The sequence below is a fragment of the Stigmatopora argus genome, chromosome 7 (assembly GCF_051989625.1).
Source record: "Stigmatopora argus isolate UIUO_Sarg chromosome 7, RoL_Sarg_1.0, whole genome shotgun sequence".
Lineage (NCBI taxonomy): Eukaryota > Metazoa > Chordata > Actinopteri > Syngnathiformes > Syngnathidae > Stigmatopora > Stigmatopora argus.
The window spans coordinates 11,995,687-12,014,172 of NC_135393.1; the positions used below are offsets into that span (position 1 = coordinate 11,995,687).

Genomic DNA, 18,486 nt, shown 5'->3' on the forward strand with positions numbered 1-18,486 from the left:
CCAGCGGTTTTGGTCAGTGTTCACTTTGGGGGGAAATGTAATTTATACTCTGCTATATTTAAAAATCAATTAGCAACCAATTAAAATTAATTCAGACCAGAGAGTTTGGCCAATTTACTGCAGAAATAAGACTGCAATCAACTGATTACACTTGGGGATCAGCTTGTTACAAAGATGTACTCTTCACTAAATGGAGTGAAATCCAGGAGGACCATTTTGGCTCTTTATGGAATTATTTAGAGACCAGTATATTAATGCCAATTTAGCATGTTATACTAGGTTAAAATCTGCAGACATTGGTAAAAATGGATGAGCTAGATCTTAATTATTTAATGATTATTTTAATCTTATTGGTTCAGAAAATGAGATGAGACAATCTAAACATGCATTTTGTCTTTAGTTTTAATATTACTCCCCTCTGATAAAGACTGATAAAGGAATATAAACAGAAGAGTGTAACTGACAAATGACACAACACATTGTTCTTAAAAGAATAGACAAATAGAAATTAAAGATTTATTTTTATAAAACATAAACCAAATTCTGTACGAATACACTCCAGCCTGGTAAAGGTAAGTACAAAATATTTTCGGTAAACAGTAACATGATGCCATGATCAACATTCAGAAGTAGAAATAAAAATAGCTGAGGGTCCAAAAAGCTTTTCAACAGTCTTAAAGCTATTGTGGGGAACTTTTTTTTTTTTTAAATATGAGGTCATCTCCGCAGACGTAACTCCATGTCATCTTCATCCATCGCCATGGGATGATCCACTGAGTAGTGGGCGTCATCGCCTATGTCCTGGAAGAAATATTCTTCGCTCTCACAGCTCTTGTTTTCGGTATTACATGCGACGCCTTTGCTTTGGTTCAGCTCGTTGCTTTCATGACTGCTGCTTTCCGAACTTTCGTGGCTGTTGCTGTCACTGGCCTTGCTGGTTTCACTGCTTTCATGACTGTCCTTGGTAGGTTCGCTGGTCGTCTCGATTGATTCACTGCTTTCATCACTAGTGGAGTTGCTGTCCTTCAACGTTCCATCGATTTCCTGACTGGTGCTCTCGTTGGATTTGCTGCTCTCATAACTCGAGGTGTCACTGGACTCGTTGCTTTCTTGACTGCTTGAGTGACTGTCCTCGGTGGGTTTACTGGTTGTCTCGACTGATTCACTGCTTTCATACCCGGTGATGTCACCGGTCTCAGTGGTTCCACTGTTTTCCTGAATAGCGACGCCACTGAATCCACTGCTTTCATGGCTGCTGGTTTCACTGGATTCGCTGCTGTCGATAGCAGTGGTATCACGTGTCATGTTGGTGTGACCGATTTCTTCACTGCTTTCACTGCTGTCAATCACATCACTTACAAGTGAGCTCTTAACGGCATAGCTTAGTTCACTGACCTGAACAGTCTGCTGCGTTTCCCCATTACCGGCCAAAACTGACTCCGTGCTCTCGTCACTGGCACTTTGACTGCTCTTGTCTGCCTCGTTACTTTCATGACTTTTACTGCCATGAGTGTCCGTTGTTTCACTGCTTTCACTACTGCTTCTGTCACCACCCTCGTTGATCAGATGCGCTTCTGCACCGTTGCTTCCACTTTTGTAAATGACTTTATCGACCAATGGTGCTCTGATGGTGTAGCTTTGGTCTTTGGTTTGACTTGACCCATTGCTGTCATTACTGATGCTCTCATTGGACTCGCTGCTCTCACTAACCTTCCCCATCTTGCTGATATCAGGATTTACACTTCCATTGTTGTCATTACTGATGAAGTCGCTAGTCTGAGTTGTTTCTTCACTGGAGCTCTCACTGCTGTCTGCCTGTTTGCTTTCTTGACTTGTACTGTCAATCGTTTCACTACTTGTGCTGTTGCTGGCCATACTGGTTTCACTGCTTTCACTGCTGGTTGCATCAGTTACTTGGCTGGACTGAACAGGTTTCCCAGTGATGCTCCCACTTTTGTACATGACTTCATTCACCAGTGGGCTTGTGATTGTTGAGCTTTTGTCATTGGTTTGACTTGAGCCAATGATGTCACTATCGATGCTTTCATTGGACTCGCTGCTCTCGCTAACCTTACCAGTTTCACTCATGTCACTCGTCATACTTTTTTTTGTAGCATCACTGGTCTGATTGGTTTCTTCACTGCTGCTCTCACTGCTGTCAATTACATCACTTGGCATTGAGCTTTTGATCGTGAAGCTAACTTCACTCATCTCAGCAGTCTGATGGGTTTCAATACTAGAGCTGTTGCTGGCCATTACAGATTCAATGCTCTCATTGCTGTTACTCTCGCTGCTCTTGTCAGCATCCTTGCTTTCATCACTTTGACTGTCATGCGTGTCACTTGTTTCGCTGCTTTCACTACTTTTTTTGTCGCTGTTTTTACTAGTCTCAGTGCTCTCACTGCTTCCATTGATGGTCTGATCTGGTTCTCCACCATCGTTTCTAATTTTGTAAATAACTTCTTCTACCTTTGGGCTCTTGATGGTATAAACTTGGTTATCACCTTGAGTCAGCTCATCATTGTCACTTCCAGTGGTGTCATTGGACTCATCGCTGTCACTTTTGATGTTCTCGGAGCTTTCACTACTGGAGCTGTCGACGTCCGGATTGGTTTCATCGCTGGTGCTGTCACTTTTATCAATTGCTTGACTCCCCTCTTGGTCCTTGGTGGCATGGCTTGTGCCACTTAACTCATTGCTCTCACTACTGGTGCTCACAGTGTCAGCTGTGTTTCCGCCATCCTCTTCCTCGCTGGTGGTTTCACTGACATGGGCTGTTTGCGATTGACTGACGACCTGGTTGTCAGCACTCGCAGAAGCTGGTTCCCAACCCTGAGGCAGAGAAGAAAAAAAGCCTTTGTGTTACTTGAGTTAAGTAGTTAGGCTCTAGTATTTGCTTTCTGTATGCCACCATGTAGCTTGCATGACTCCTTCTTGGTCTGTAGATGACAGTATAGAGCCAGCTGCATCTATTCTTTTTTTGTTCATAGACTGGATTTTAAGATGGGCCCTATACAAGCAGACTGGTTGCTACCTATATATGGAATGCGCATGTAGACTGCTATTTATACTCACACGAACCATATGGACAATTTTCAGTCTGGACTAAATTCTAACAATAGAATCTAAATTCTAACAAAGGAATATGGAAGTAAGATGTCATATTCAAAGAAAAGGGAGGGCATGCACATACAACCGAGATTGGAGCAATTAACCTGTTGTCTTCTTTAAATTCTAACAGTGGTATTTTGAAGTAAGCTGTCATAATCAAAGAAAGGGGAAGGCATGCACATGCGTATAACCAGGATTGGAACAATTAACCTGAAAACGATGAGGCTAGTATGGTGTTTTGATCAATAAGAGACAACAAAATGAAATAAAAGTAAGAATTTAAGGAGAATTGTTGAGAGCTCCAGGCCAAAAATGCAGTGAAAAGAAAATATATATCTCAAAATTGCGCCTTTACTTCATCTATTCATAAACGCATTGAAAACAACAGACATTTTCAACTCTTTAATTAACATGCTATGTACATTTTGGGAATGTGGGAGGAAACCAGAGTGGGGAAATCCATGCAGGCAAGGGGAGAACATGCAAAATGACACATGAACTGTAACCTAGTTTCAATGTGTTTTAAATTGAATCTAAACCCTTTGAACAGTGAAGTGGGCTTCCTAACAGGGAGACCACTATGTGCTTCACATTAAGCCATAAATAGAATTTTATAAATCACCTTTTGGTACTGTTGGATGTCATATTGATAGGATTGTGGGTCATAGGAATCTCCATTGTAAGCCTGAGAAAAATGAACAAACATAAAGACATTCAAATTGAAGCTCTAAAATTAGGGCTCTTAAGAAAACATCTAAAAATTGTAAGTTGAGTCAATTACCTGCTGGTAGTATTGGTATAAGTACTGCTGATAAGATTGCTGATCGTATGAGCCTTGAGTTTGAGGCTGAAAGAGATTAACAGAAGCATTAAAAGACACTATATAGGATAATCATCAACATGATTGGGCTTTAGCATTTCTTCTTAGTTCATTACTACACCATTAAAAAAACTAAATGTTTGATTTAAATACCTGTGGGAGGTGCTGGTTTGGGTGATGTTGATAAGTTTGTGGTTCATTTGAACCTCCAGATTGAGACTGAAAGAAATAAACATGCAGACATTTAATGACACCCTCAGGGTTTATTTGTTGAAGGTTCATTACTGTAACTAACAAAACACTCACTTGATGTTGATTTTCTTCAGAACTCTACAAACAAAAATGAAGAAAATGTCAAAATAGAGGCTTAAACAGCAAAAAATATCACAACTGAAAAACACATCTCTTTCTGTCGATATTGATGATGCTATCATATGTCATATGAATCTCAATTCTGAGACAGGGAACAATTAACCCAGAAAAGAAAAGAACAACTTTTAATTATTAGCGTTGACATTTACATAATTACTGCTCTGTTCTTGTCAGGTTCACTTCCCTGGTGTATAGAAAACCCACCCACAAGGTAGGAATAGGCGCTATTGCGGCAGACTTTTTTTTGTTTTTATGAGTATATATATCACTTAGTACAAGAAACCACTGTGTTTCTCTATATTGGTTTTTGATGCTTAAAAGAAAAAAAAGACATCAAATTGACCAATAAAATAAAAAAAATAGTTTCAATGTGTCTGCCCATTCTTTGCTTGTCATTTAGGATCAAATCAACAATTTGGATGGGCTATCTTTGCCACCAAAGGCATCACATTACTCACACACACATGCAAAGAAATATGTTCAGAATAAAAAAATCTAAATTGAGTAAATTACCTGTTGCTGTTGATGATAGGCAGAATATTGATAGGATTGTCCAACATGAGAACCTCCATTCTGAGACTATGATAAATAAAGAGGGGGATGAAAAAGATAAATGTAAATAGATAGTCATGATTCTGTTGTATTCTTTGAAAATTGGTTGCAAATTAAGGCAAATGTGCCTGCAAATATATAGAGTGCAGATAATATATATATAGACCATCAGTGTAATGAGCTTTTGGATTTCTAATGTTAAAATGGTGACGATACTTACAGATTCACTTGATTCACTGGATTCTGCGACTCCATTAAGTGAAATCTAACAAAAAAACAAAACACATACTCATGCACTATTCAATTCACAACATCCTATTTGATAAGTTATACTCAAAACTAATTTAGGACTAATTATTTTTCAAAATGCCAAAAATGTGAAGCTTTGTGATCATTGTCCTTATTTTTACAAAATGTATACTCACAGGTTTGGCAAACACAGCCCCAAAAAGGCAAAGCATGATTACGATGACCTTCATTCTGCAATGCAAATAAATAATTCACATCACCATAAAGCCATATCATATAAGACAAAGTGCTCCAAAAGTCAGTCAATGTAGTCAAGATCATAAAATAGCATAATTATGATTATTAAAGCTCACTAAAACAAAAAGAAGTGTACATGCAATTTCCCCAAAAACTGTCACTAGATAATGACATATTTTTAAAATACTGTAGTAATGTAATATTATGAACAATGCAAAGGAAATCAATAAAAAATTATTACCTGGATAGATGCAATGAAAACTTGCAGTTTTTTTCTGTATCGGTCAAATGCCAAAGTGAGTAGCCGTTAGAGCTTCAGCTTGTACGGGACAGCAAACAGGAGAAACCGGCGCCTATTCTGAGCTGCAATCTGATGTTAGAGACATACTGTAGGAAATCCCGACAGCTACTGCTTATATGCAAACCAAATGATATTTTAGTTACATCACTTCCTTCCGGATGTCTCCTCTGTGGACACGCCAAGGTATATTTGCGCTCAAAACACATTTTGGCGGGATGGTGATGATTACACACACAAGCCACAAAAGGACACACCACAAACACGCGTGCACACAACACAAACCTTTTCTTCGAAACCAAGTCCAAATGCCAGTTGTTAAACTTCAAACCAAGTGTCATAAAGAATGATGGAACATCAAGTCAGCAAGATGATTTTTTTTTTCCAACCAGATGTCAACGAAAACAGAATATATCCATGTAAGATATGATATAAAATGACTTAAATTTGGACTCTGCCCCCTCACTTGTCATATATGAAATACACATAGCCAAATGATACCCTAAGGTTTACATTCCTTTGGCGTTTGGGTCTTTCGCCCACCCAGAACGGAAATGCGGCATAGACAAGGTTACGCATGTTTACTGTGAATTTACATTTTCACCACTTTTACCAAAAGCCTCCGCCTGTCTATGATGATGAAGTCCACCGGACAGCCCTTTTTACATACTGTTTTATAACATATCTTCCCATCTTACCGTATTTTCTGCACTAAAAGGCGCGACTAAAAGACAATTTTCTCAAGAGTGCGCCTTATATATGGATCAATATTGGTTAATCATTGGATAAAATTCCCTTTAGAACAGCTCCATCTCGTTGAAGTATAACAAGACCCCTAACCACTACTACTACTACAATCACACTGGAGTATAAGTCACATTTTAGCATCAGCAATTTTGTATTTCATCAGAAATCAAGAACAAACATACTTGAAAGTAAAAATGAATGTTTTCAATGAATGTATATGAATAGTTGAATGGAGAGCAACAGGCTAAATATAGGCACAAGTTAATGTAACATTTACATTTTTGGGGGGATAACGATCGGCTGTAAAAAGAGCTTTTGGTAGTCAGAGAGAAAAAAAAACACGATAATTAGTCGCTGGTCCGGCTAAAATATTTTTAAGAAGTGTGGAAAATATGGTAAATCAAGGCAACATGAAAGGTGGTCCAAAGAGGGATGTTATTCTCCGCCAAAGAAGCCCATAATCGAGCGAATCAGTCATGAGGGATTACGAGTGCAACATCTTTAGTATCACCTTTAGTTGACCTAGAGCACATGTGTCAAAGTGGTGGCCCGGGGGCCAAATCTGGCCCGCTGCATCATTTTGTGTGGCCCGGGAAAGTAAATCATGAGTGCCGACTTCCTGTTTTAGGATCAAATTAAAATGAAGAGTATAGATGTATATTAAATTTCCTGATTTTTCCCCTTTTAAATCAATAGTTGTGATTTTTTAATCATTTTTTTCTGTGTTTTTAGTTCAAAAATCATTTTGTAAAATCTAAAAATATTTTAAAAAAAAAGCTAAAATAAACATTGTTTTAGATCTATAAAAAACTGAATATTCAGGGATTTTAATCCAGTTATTTTAATACATTTATTTTAAAAAATCTATCTATTATATCTAAAATGGTCCGGCCCACGTGAAATCAAGTTGAGGTTAAAGCGGCCCGCGAACTAACCCGAGTCTGACACCCTTGACCTAGAGTGTCTTTCAATGAAAAAGACAAAAAAGGGCACCCTGTTATAATCACATGTCCATCTGAACTATGAAAAAAGTGTGATTTATCCTTTAGGAAATATGGTAATAATCTGATGTACTGTGCCAGAGTTCATTAGAATTGTTTATACAGTCAGAAATTAATTATTTAACCGGTAATGATGTATTGAATTTGTTAACCACATAGTAAATAATAGGTCGCCTCCATTACCATGTCCCCGTGTATATAACCTGTTTTTCCCACTAAGGGGTTGATCTGTGGAAATAAGATATGTACAGTAGTATAGTTAAATAAGGAGGGCTACATTTCCTCTCTGAGGAAGTTTCCTGGGTGCCCATATATGGTCTGACTAAATTTAAAAAAAAATCCTTGTCTAACCTCTTTGGAGTTTGGCTGTGGACAAGAAACATGTCATTAGACTGGGGATGTACGCTAAAGTCTGGAGCACTTTGCAAACCGCAACCGCCACTCAGTGTCCTGCTTTAGAAAGGGGCGGAGTGAGTCGAAGCTGATTGATGCTTGTTGTGGCACGCATGTTTTTGCAGGAAAAAAATTGCTTGTCATTAAGGCGAGGGGGTTGTCATTAGAGGAAAGAAATGGAGGTGATAATTGCTAGAGGAAAGTGATAGATTGGAAGTGATAAGAATACGTTGAGTGGTGAACATGAGGACTCTGAAGAGGGAATACGAGCACTCTGAACAGAAAAACAAGCGTTCAATATGACCACTCTGAACTGAAAACACAAGCGTTCAAATGACACTTGACCTCAGTGGCATTTTGTGAAAAATATAGAAGCTCATTCGACCTGTTGTTTTGAGGAAATCGAAGTGGAAAGTCGGTTGGGAATTGGACAGAGAGTTGACAGTCACACATTGTCATTGCTCACATTCAATGTGCAGCAATTCTTACCCCACCATCCATTTTGTATAGTTGCTGAAAAGATTGACAATGTGTGTGGTACCCAATGACATTAGCGTATGGTGGCTTTTAGCGAAGGGAAGGCAAAGTGCTGACGTCCGATGTTCTGGATTGCCGCCACATAAAATGGGGTGTGTTTTGGGCAATTTTATTCCAGAGCAATTGTATCTAATTTTCTGTGCTAAAATACCCCGTGGGGAAAAAAACTGTAGAACCGTTTCCAGTTGGCTGCAATTCAAGGTTAGTTTATTGCATTTTTTTCCAGCTGGAATGATTGTGGAAAGGTGGAACACGGCTTCAGGGAACTCGGCTTGAACCCAAACTTGTATTTTTGGGCCATTTTATCTTGTTTTTTAAAATTCATCTTGAAGTCATGGTTGTGCCCTTTACTTGAGCCAAGAGAATAGCAAAAATAAATTCAGTTGTTTTAAGTTTGATAGCACTTTAAAAAAAAAAAAAATATATATATATATATATATATATATATATATATATATATATATATTTGTAAATAAAATAAATAAATTTGCATTTATGTATATGTATATATATATATATATATATATATATATATATATATATATATATATATATATACATATATACATATACATAAATGCAAATTGATCCACACCCCCAAAAGTGTATATTATGGAAATCCTATTATACAAAACTTGAAGTGATAGAAAAAAACACTCACAGTTGTCGTCCTCTTTTTTAATTTTTTTTGTTGCATTGTACACCCAAAATGTGTTCAAAAGCAGACCTAAAACAACAAAATTTGTAGTACCCAGTGCTCTCGTGAATGTATTCTTCTGCATCAGATTCAGTGAATTTTGTTTCTACTAATCCATGGTGTGTGTGTGTGTGTGTGTGTGTGTGTGTGTGTGTGTGTGTGTGTGTTTAAAGTGTTTGCAGAGTGTAATCCTTGTCTGCAATACAAAAGGACAAGTTGAAGAGCAGCACAGACTAATAAACTTGTGCTGGTCTCCCATTCTTCTCACAGCTTCTTACCTCAGGTATTCTTTCAATATTAACAACGTTTTATACTCACATAAATAATTTGTCGATGAAATGAAGGTCTCTTTTTGTTGAACATTTTTTTTATGTAGTAGTTGTTATTATGCTTGCAGTGAGGCCTACAGGTCTTCTTTCATCCGAGGTTGAGTGTTTACTATTTATTTCTGGTACTTTGCGATTTCTGTGTACTATCACCACTGTAATGAATAGGACCATTATTACACTTTTCCAATTTAAACTACAAGTCAGACGTCTAGACCATATTTGTGAAAATATGCATGTCGATGTATAAGGTGTCTGAGATTGTGTCAAAAGTTTAGTTACTACTTAAAAAAAGAGTACATTTTTCATGTAGCTCATACATCAAAGTGACAGATATCCCCTAAGACACACAATTTTCTTTAATTGCAGGTTTAAGCATGCATTTTTATCACCAGTGTCAGTCAGGTTTAAAGATTCTGTCAACGTGATAATGTTGCAAAAATGATAGCCGTAAATTATACTGTCTGTATAGCCTGGGTCACATTTTTTTTTTAAATTTCTAATGCAGATTATTCACATTGCATTAATCTGACCATTTACCCCTGAAATTTGGTACATTTTTGTAGTGATTTTATGTTATTGTATATGTTATGTTAGTGTTAATTGTGTTAACACTTAATTGTGTTGATTTTGCAATATTTTAGAATTACCTTGCCCGGACGTGACTTTTAAATTTACTTATTTATGTTTTTACTGGGAAACACGCACTTTTGTGGGGTAGCACCACCAATTTCGTTACACGCAGCTGTTGTATAATGACAATAAAGGCTTTTGATTTTGATTTTTTGATCGATTTGATCGATAAATTCACAATTTAAAATTAATTTTATTTGTTTAATTGATGTATATTTAACATGATTGTTATATGCCTTGCGATTTCTTAATATATTTAACATAATTGTTAGATGCCTTGCGATTTCTTGATTTGAAAGACTTTTAGTACAAAATTTGGCTGTACTTTAAATATCAAATTAATAGGATTTATCATTCACTTTTACAGCATTAATCAAACTTTGCTATGAAATGGCAAAGCCTGCGCATTTACTATTTGTGCATCTTGATAAAATCTTGTCTTCAACACATTCACTCCCCCAATTTGCATTTCAACCACTAAGCCAGATTAAAAAAGCTTCTCCATCTTTAAAGTTAAGCATCACAATAATATCAAAATCATATATGTGATGTTGCACAATATTCCCGTTCATAACGACCACGTCTTGAGGGCTTAACGGGCCAAAGCAACGTACTTTGCTTCCCATGGAGTCACCGTGAAGCAAAGTACATTGCTTTGTCTATGTCATAGACTGAAGCCGCTAATGTCTGCTTAGCTTCCGCTTTGCAACAACAACAAAAAGAGCCTGTGCAATGAGTCTACTTTTTTTCCAGTCTAGTAGCTGCTTCATGTTTATTTAACTTTGAAAATGACTTGAGGTGAAGCAAAGGCCTGCCACCATGATTATGGGGCAAAGCCTTGCACACAATTGTAAAACATATTGCTCAGATTCGTCCTATAAACCTGTTTTGCCTGAATTTAATTGCTAGTAATGCATTTTTTTTTTAACATTTTAGGCATGAAGGCCTGCATTGTATTTATTTGCCTACTGGCTGTGGCCTTCCCTTTGTCTGTGAGTAGCCAGGTCATCAATGCAGACTTTTTTAAAATCCAAAAATGTAATTAATTCACAACTTTGATTGAATACAGGTAGAACATAATCGTCATGGAAAACTTAGGACTTCCCGCAAGGCCAAAGAAAAGGTAAAACCAACTCATGGTGACTTGTTTTGTTGAAACTAATGAGTAAAAAAATATTCTTCTTTTACAAATAAGGACATGGTTAATAAGGAGACAAAGAAGGAACTGATTTTACACACTTTAGTGCCTGCTGAAGCCAGCAACCGGGCACAGGAAGAAGGGGAAACTAGCGCAGAAGATAAAATTAGCAGTGAGCAAAAGAGCAGCGAATTTGAGATATTGGACAGTAAAAGCAAGGCTGTCCTCCTGAGTGAGGAGGAACTTGTGGGACTTCTTCAGGAAGAAGCAGCAGAAGAGGAAGAATCAGAAAAACAACAGACAAATGAAGACTTGGACTCTATTGTAGGTGAGGAGGAGGTCAATCATATGGAAGCAAAGGAGGAATTGACAATGAAAGAAGATGAGCCAGTCAAAAATGAGAGTTTGGATGTTCGTGAAATGTTGGTCAAAGAAAACCAAGAGCCGAAAGTGGAGATGGAAATCAAGAAAAATGAAGATGATTCCTTTGCAGAGGAAAACATCGATTTGTTGGAGGAATCGGAAGGCAGCACAGAGTCCAAATTTGATTATGCTAGTGATAGCGCAATTCTGCCACCTCTACAGATAACTCCAAAATCGGTTGCTACATCAGACATCATAGAGGAAAAATTTGATAGTGTAGTCATAGATGAGGCCGTGACGGAACGATCCGAACCCCAAGGAGCAGCAAGTGAGGGTCATATTCAAGACAGCAAGGCCAAATTGGCCTCAGAGAGACCGCTGGCTGGCAAAGACGAGAGTGCAGATATTGCCAATGGAAAGACCAGAAGATCAAAAAAGAACCAAAGAACAAGAAAGCACTCGCCACAACGAGAAGAATTACAAGTTGAGAGGGAAGAGAGCCAAGAGGCGTCGCCGGAGAGGGACGCAGGACAGAAAAACGGCACAGTGCAGAAGGCCAAGAGGAGAAGAGCAGGACAATGGGTACGGCACACAATCAACTTTATTTAAAATTGATTCCCAATGTCAATTGTCGTTGTCAGGGAATCTCAAAGTCTCAAAATATCACAACTTTCTAAGCCAAAAACTTAATTATTGGACGTCTAGTGAATTCGGGGTAGTGTTGATATCACCAGAGCAAACAAAACGTTATATTAAATGATATTGCTTTATTCTATACTTCTCCGAACTCGAAATGTTTTGCGTATTTGTTTGTGTTAATCGTCAATCTTCATTTTAAATCTGTTTATTGGATTATTGTTTTAGCCTCCAGCTCTATTTTACTTCCTCAAACAATTTTTTTTTTAGTCCTGTGCTCTCTTTAGAAGCTATCAAAGTGATAACATTGTCTGATTAATGCAAACTCAGACTGACAAAAACCAGAAGGCACATTTAAAACAAACTGGGGGGAAAGAGTTAATTTAAATAACAGATTAAATTAACGTTCATGGGCTCACACAAGTGAACTTTGAGTGTTATTTAGCCATTTTAATAAATATACGTGGAGAATCCAAAACGTCAGGAAAGAAAATAACTAATTTTATCAAAGTCTACATTCTGGTGGGTCATGTACAGTATTTGATGCTGCTCTCAAGTGGAAGAAAATGCTATTGCACGTGACCATAAATAAATTACTGTTGAAAAAAGCATTCACTTTCCTTTAGGTAATTTACTGTACATATCCCAAATTTGTTTGTATGCATATATGCAATAATTTCCTGTGTTTAATCCATTAGGGGCCTTTAGTAGGCGTGAACCCAGTGCAGATAAGGGCCAAAGTGGATCTCTACCCGATTGCCAGGCCCTCTCCTCCCCAAGAAGCCCCTCCTGGTTGGTCTCTGCCTTAATCCAGCAGCATTCTCTACATTGACTCAATGATTATACCAAGCGTATCCCAGTGGAATTTGCTGACTGAGGGATTTTCTTATCGACTTCAGCATGAGCAAATCCATTCTTGCTTCATGGCTGCAAGCAAAACACTGCTCTTGCAGGCTTAAGGAGAGAAAGCAGATAGATCGGGTTGAATCTAGTCACAGTAGAAGCATGCAGCCAGTCAGAGTGCAGAAAATGGTGTTGGTTTAGGAAACCAGCAAATGGTCACGGTCACGGTGCATGCGAATTTATTTGCTCTTTTTGCTTTTAGATCCATGCGACAACTTTCGCTGCAAACGTGGAAGAATGTGCAAGCTTGATGATAATAATGAGCCCAATTGTGTATGCCAGGAACCGTCAGAATGTCCGCCTAGCCTGAACGAATTTGACCATGTAAGTCTCAGTGGAGTAGCACATTTTGAAAAATTGAAGGCTGATTGGCAATTTTTGAAGGTTTGCGGGACAGACAACAAGACGTACAACACATCATGTGAACTCTTTGCCACTAAATGCAAACTGGAAGGCACCAAGTGGGGACACAAACTTCACCTGGACTACACGGGACCTTGCAAATGTGAGCGGTTATCCTCATTTGAAATCTGTTGGGAAAGTTAATTAAAATGCATAGAAAAATAAAAATAATCAATACAAAATAAACCGTTATCATACCTGTCAACCTCTGCCGATAACTGCCCTTATAAATGATTATGATTCCCCTTACAAACCCCCCAAAAACCTTACAAACACCGTACGACTCGTACGGTGTTTGTAAGGTTTTTGGGGGCTTTGTAAGGGGAATCATAATCATTTATAAGGGCAGTTATCGGCAGAGGTTGACAGGTATGCGTTATTACAAAATATGTACCATGCAAATGAGCAACAAGTGCACGGAGGCTGTTTTGATCTGGAATGTCACAAATTCACTAATAGGCCTCAAGGGGCTTAAAGAGCATATTATGAAAAATGAATATGACCTCCAGCTCTCATCTTTTTTTCTTGCTTAGTGATTCCTCCATGTGAGGACACTGAACTAATTCAGTTCCCACTGCGAATGAGGGATTGGCTGAAAAACGTGCTGCTGCAGCTTTATGAACACGACTCCATGTCCCCCGGCTACCTGACTGCCAAGCAACGATTTAGAGTGCGTTCAATTTTTTTCCACTCTAATTTGATAAAACTATCAAAAACGTTTCTCACATTCCTGCTCTAGTTCCCTATCTGGGCCGTAATTGACCATTCATCCATATAAATGGAAATCTTACAGCTATTTACTACACATATATCTATAATACATGAATATGAAGTGGTTTGGTCTTTTTTTATAGGTGAAGAAAATCTTTGAGAGCGAGAGACGTCTTCACGCTGGTAATCACTCTGCTGAGCTATTAGCTCAAGACTTTGAGAAGAACTACAACATGTACATTTACCCGGTGCACTGGCAATTTGCTCAACTAGACCAGCACCCCTCTGACAGGTCATTTTCATTACACTGAGATACACTAGACTATTTCTAAAGGGTTTTGTTTATTGTTGGATGTCCTTTTATATGGGAATGTATACATAGTAATATTTATTTTCACATTTTTCTGAACCGCTTTACGAGGGGTGCCGAAACCTGCCTAACCCAGCCGACTATGGGCAGTAGGCATGGATTGTGTCCACAACGGCAAAAAAAAACTGTCCCAAGCATATTTATTATTATAACAACTTTTCTCATTTCAAATAGGAGGACGAGATTGAAAACGTTAAAATTGATTTCTCTGATGGACCGGCACCAGGTGGCTCACGGACTGCTGATTTAGAGTGTTTAACCAGCCTACTATGTATGTTTTTGGAATGTGGGAGTAAACCCGAGTACCCAGAGAAAACCCACACAAGCAGAACTGCCAGTCCGACGCTCTAACCACTCACCCACCGGGTCGCAGTTTTAAGTTAAATATATAAAGAGTAAATGGATCTCTTTTAAACCCATAATGGTTGCAGAAGAGTCTACGCTGTCTCTACTTTGAAACATGTTGTATAGGGGTCTCCAAACGGTTCTCTAGACCCACTGTGGGTCCTGGTTTTTGTTTCAAGTGATCCAGCTCAGACAGTTTACCCAATTTGTTTTTTCGTCCGTCGGCGAAACGTCTTTAGGCGAATCATCCGAGTACCCACCTGACTGCAATTAACTTATTGGGAAACCCCTGATTTACGAGGTTACATTATGTTTGCATCTGGGATGGGATATTCATGATGTCATTTTTATTCATATTTATATCACACTTTTCCTTAATTCACCCTCACTTCCATAACATATATCATACCTGTCAACCTCTGCCGATAACTGCCCTTATAAATGATTATGATTTCCCCTTACAAACCCCCCAAAAACCTTACAAACACCGTACGAGTCGTAAGGGGAAATCATAATCATTTATAAGGGCAGTTATCGGCAGAGGTTGACAGGTATGACATATATGTTAAGATATCGGAAGAACCTAAATTTTTTAATCAATGTATGTATGTGCAGAATCTTATCCCACTCGGAGCTGGCCCCGCTGCGGGTGCCTTTGGTACCCATGGAACATTGCACCTCTCGCTTCTTCCAGGAGTGCGATGCCGACAAGGACAAGCAGATTTCTGTCGTTGAATGGACTTCCTGTTTTGGCATCAAGAATAGTAAGCTCACACGATGCACGCCATATGACTTTTACAGTTTAATGTTTTGATGACTGGGTCCAATTTGCAGATGCTTGAAAAACAATTGTGATGAATTAGTCAAATTCAAACCATTAATTGCCATTATTTCTCCCACAGATGACATGGATGTTAATCTTCTCTTCTAAGGCACACTTTGTAGCTCACTGACGTCATCAGGTGATACACTGTCCAAAAGTTCCAACCTGAGGGTGGCCTCTTTATATACTATACAGACAAAAATAGGTTAGGTTAGAACTTTATTTCATCCTGTATTCTTGGTTGCAGTAGCGAGACAGACATAAGACACACTAGACATTGTAGACCTAGGTAAAAAAACTGGAGCCACACACAGGAAGTCCACAAGTCTTCATATACTACACAAACAAAAATAAGGAAACATGCATTTAGTTAATAAACTTTATGACGCTCTTAATTTGCTTTAATCTGAATTCTAAATCCTACATACCTTTTTGAACAGTTTCAAAGGGCGGGGAATGTTTTGGCAAGTGTCCCAGCCCCTGCTATAACATCACGTGTTAAAAAAAATGGACAGATTCAATGCAATTGTACTCCTAAACATCTAGTAGAAATCTGTTAGATTTGCTTAGTGAGGTTCATAGTTTTTTATTAATTGTTTATTAATGACCAGGAGTCATACTTTAACTATGAGTAAAACAATACATTTACTATTGTTCAATATTTTAGATGACACTGCTAGGATTAGTTAATTGTTATAAATAGGTTTAACAAGTGTATCAATAACTGTTGAAGAGATCGTTTTGCAGCATCAGTTAATTAGGAAACATTTTTCTGAACTGCGTTACACACATTCCCGTAGGTGTTCAGAAGGCATAACTGTTTGCACACTGTATCATTATAAAAATGAATAAAACCTGCTTTATATTGCTCCATTATGTTTGTGAATGACTGTCATACATATGCAGTACTTCTGATTGATCCTCCTACACAGTTTGAGCAGAAAAAGGTAATCGGCTCTCCACTCTCTCTTGACGCTGTGTTTGCTACTTTGGGTCATGCGTTAAGCAGATAATTTGAAGGAAGCAGTGTCAGATTGTATTATATTTTAAAGAGACTTTTTTAAATTAGTGTGATCCTTACGAGGGCCGTGAGGGGTGCTGATGTCTATCCCAGCAACACCCTCAACTGATTGCCAGCCAATTGTAGGTTACAATGAGGCAATCAGGCCTTCACGCACACACCTACAGAGAATTTGGAGTACTCGATCAGCCTTACGTGTTTGTTTTGTGATGTAGAAGGAAGGATCTTAGTTGTTCCTGGAGTTTCATACCATATGAACTTGAGTTGTCATATCTGAGATATTAAGCATGTTCGCACAAAAGTACAAGATTGGTTCCTAAAGGAAACCTATACATATAGCCCATGCAAATTTTGACATACTGTATCTATGACCTAATGAAAACAATCTTTCACAATCAAAAGTGAGCTTATAGATAAAGCTAGTAAGATTTATGACTGTGCATGTTTAAATGTGATCACTGCATATTGCTTTAGGGAGCTGAGGTCAATGGTTACGCCGTTACACGTGTGTTGCGAGCTAAAGTCCACCAATTTAAAATGGAAAAAAAACTCATTGGCTGCCATTGAGAGGCATAGACATGAAGTTGTTTGATTGAACGATCCGTCGCCGTCATTGGGAGTGGAACAAGGTCCCTCAATGCCGGCTGAAATGGATTTTATACAATTTATCGATGCAAAAAGAAAAAAATATTAATACATTCCCACTGGCATCCCTCCCTATATTTGAATAACTACATAATGAGTGCTTTGTACTGTCTCTGCATTAAAATGAAGAATTTAAGGTATTATATATCCTTTGGCGAGCTAAGAATTCAGCTCAATGCAGAGCGAGGAAGAAAATCTCACATATCATAATACAATTGTGGTAGAGATCACATCCCCTAAAAACACATCAATCCTTGCTGTTATTTTCTTCTTGTTTACTCTGGGATGATCGAAATTTGCTCTTTCATTCCATCCAGCAAGTAAGGCTCCTTGCAATATTTGGACACCACTAGTGAGACGATGTCCCATCAGCACTTGTATTGACCTGCAGCCTTATAATGGTAGAAAACAAGAAGATGAGCTATCTGCTAGATGTGTCTCCTGGCTTATACCCCAGTGCTGTTCAGATAAGTGAGAATTTTTTTTGTGATACCTGAGTGGTAGTTTGAATCCATGAGCAATGTATACGATAATGTCTCTGCCTCAAGAGGGCGATCCTTGAAAGCATGAATTGACCCAAAGCTATCTAATCTCTTTATACTCAATTATCTTTTTTGGGGGGTGTACTGACAACTTGCAGGCTCCTGCATACTACACTTAGAGATGATCGGTCTGTCTACAAACTGCCACTACCTTTCATCAATGCAACAGCACTGTAATATTATGGTCAATCACACATTATGTTTTGAAATTAGATTGTCAATCATCCAACCTATTTCCTGTTGTTTACGTTTATTCACTCCCGTGTTCAACAGCCTTTCCTTTCAATCATTCTGAGCTAAAATGGGCTCCAGCCCACACGTGAAATGTTCTTTTCTGCGCACACACACTAACTTGTTCAGCTCAGTATACTCAGAGGGTTTATTTGTCACCCCCACTTGGCTCTAACAACATGTATGCCCATTCCCTGCTCCAGATGGTGGCTTGAACCAATGAATACATACGTGTGCAGTCTTAACAATTCTGTCTGCAGGAGCTATTTGGGCTATAAACCAGGCTGCAGGCCTGGTTTATCCGGGGAAAGTCAGCAGGGAATAGAAGGGATACAAAGGCTACAGAGGGAGTGCGTAACTGAAAATGTGACAAAAATGAACAG

At 38.4% G+C, this 18,486-nt stretch overlaps 2 protein-coding genes across 2 annotated transcripts; one reads left to right on the top strand and one right to left on the bottom strand.

Annotated features, from left to right (window-relative positions):
• The first annotated feature begins 175 nt into the window (after positions 1 to 175).
• On the top strand, positions 176 to 16,537 carry LOC144077887 (uncharacterized). Its single transcript, XM_077605979.1, has 12 exons — positions 176 to 572; positions 9,188 to 9,297; positions 10,910 to 10,965; positions 11,043 to 11,096; positions 11,169 to 12,056; positions 12,809 to 12,902; positions 13,216 to 13,337; positions 13,398 to 13,518; positions 13,949 to 14,085; positions 14,270 to 14,418; positions 15,457 to 15,605; positions 15,744 to 16,537. Exons 3-12 carry the CDS (start codon positions 10,912 to 10,914, stop codon positions 15,770 to 15,772), a joined length of 1,797 nt encoding a protein of 598 aa, XP_077462105.1. The 5' UTR covers positions 176 to 572; positions 9,188 to 9,297; positions 10,910 to 10,911; the 3' UTR covers positions 15,773 to 16,537.
• Positions 428 to 5,334, bottom strand: LOC144077223 (uncharacterized). The gene is made up of 9 exons (XM_077604789.1): positions 5,281 to 5,334; positions 5,076 to 5,120; positions 4,817 to 4,882; positions 4,238 to 4,261; positions 4,085 to 4,150; positions 3,893 to 3,958; positions 3,734 to 3,796; positions 1,606 to 2,832; positions 428 to 1,437 (listed from the first exon to the last, which is right to left on the bottom strand). The coding sequence occupies exons 1-9, from the start codon at positions 5,332 to 5,334 to the stop codon at positions 718 to 720; spliced, it is 2,331 nt and encodes a 776-aa protein (XP_077460915.1). The 3' UTR covers positions 428 to 717.
• Positions 16,538 to 18,486: the final 1,949 nt, after the last annotated feature.

Bases quoted from the DNA above. Each gene is read 5' to 3' on its own strand.
- LOC144077223 (XM_077604789.1), bottom strand. From the start codon at position 5,334: ATGAAGGTCATCGTAATCATGCTTTGCCTTTTTGGGGCTGTGTTTGCC. The intron at 4,151-4,237 runs GTGAGTGTTTTG...TATTTCTTTCAG, and splicing joins CTGAAGAAAATCAACATCAA to TCTCAATCTGGAGGTTCAAA. The intron at 1,438-1,605 runs GTCATTTACAAA...GAGAGCACGGAG, and splicing joins GAGCACCATTGGTCGATAAA to TCAGTTTTGGCCGGTAATGG.
- LOC144077887 (XM_077605979.1), top strand. From the start codon at position 10,912: ATGAAGGCCTGCATTGTATTTATTTGCCTACTGGCTGTGGCCTTCCCT. The intron at 10,966-11,042 runs GTGAGTAGCCAG...GATTGAATACAG, and splicing joins CTGTGGCCTTCCCTTTGTCT to GTAGAACATAATCGTCATGG. The intron at 12,057-12,808 runs GTACGGCACACA...TTAATCCATTAG, and splicing joins GGAGAAGAGCAGGACAATGG to GGGCCTTTAGTAGGCGTGAA.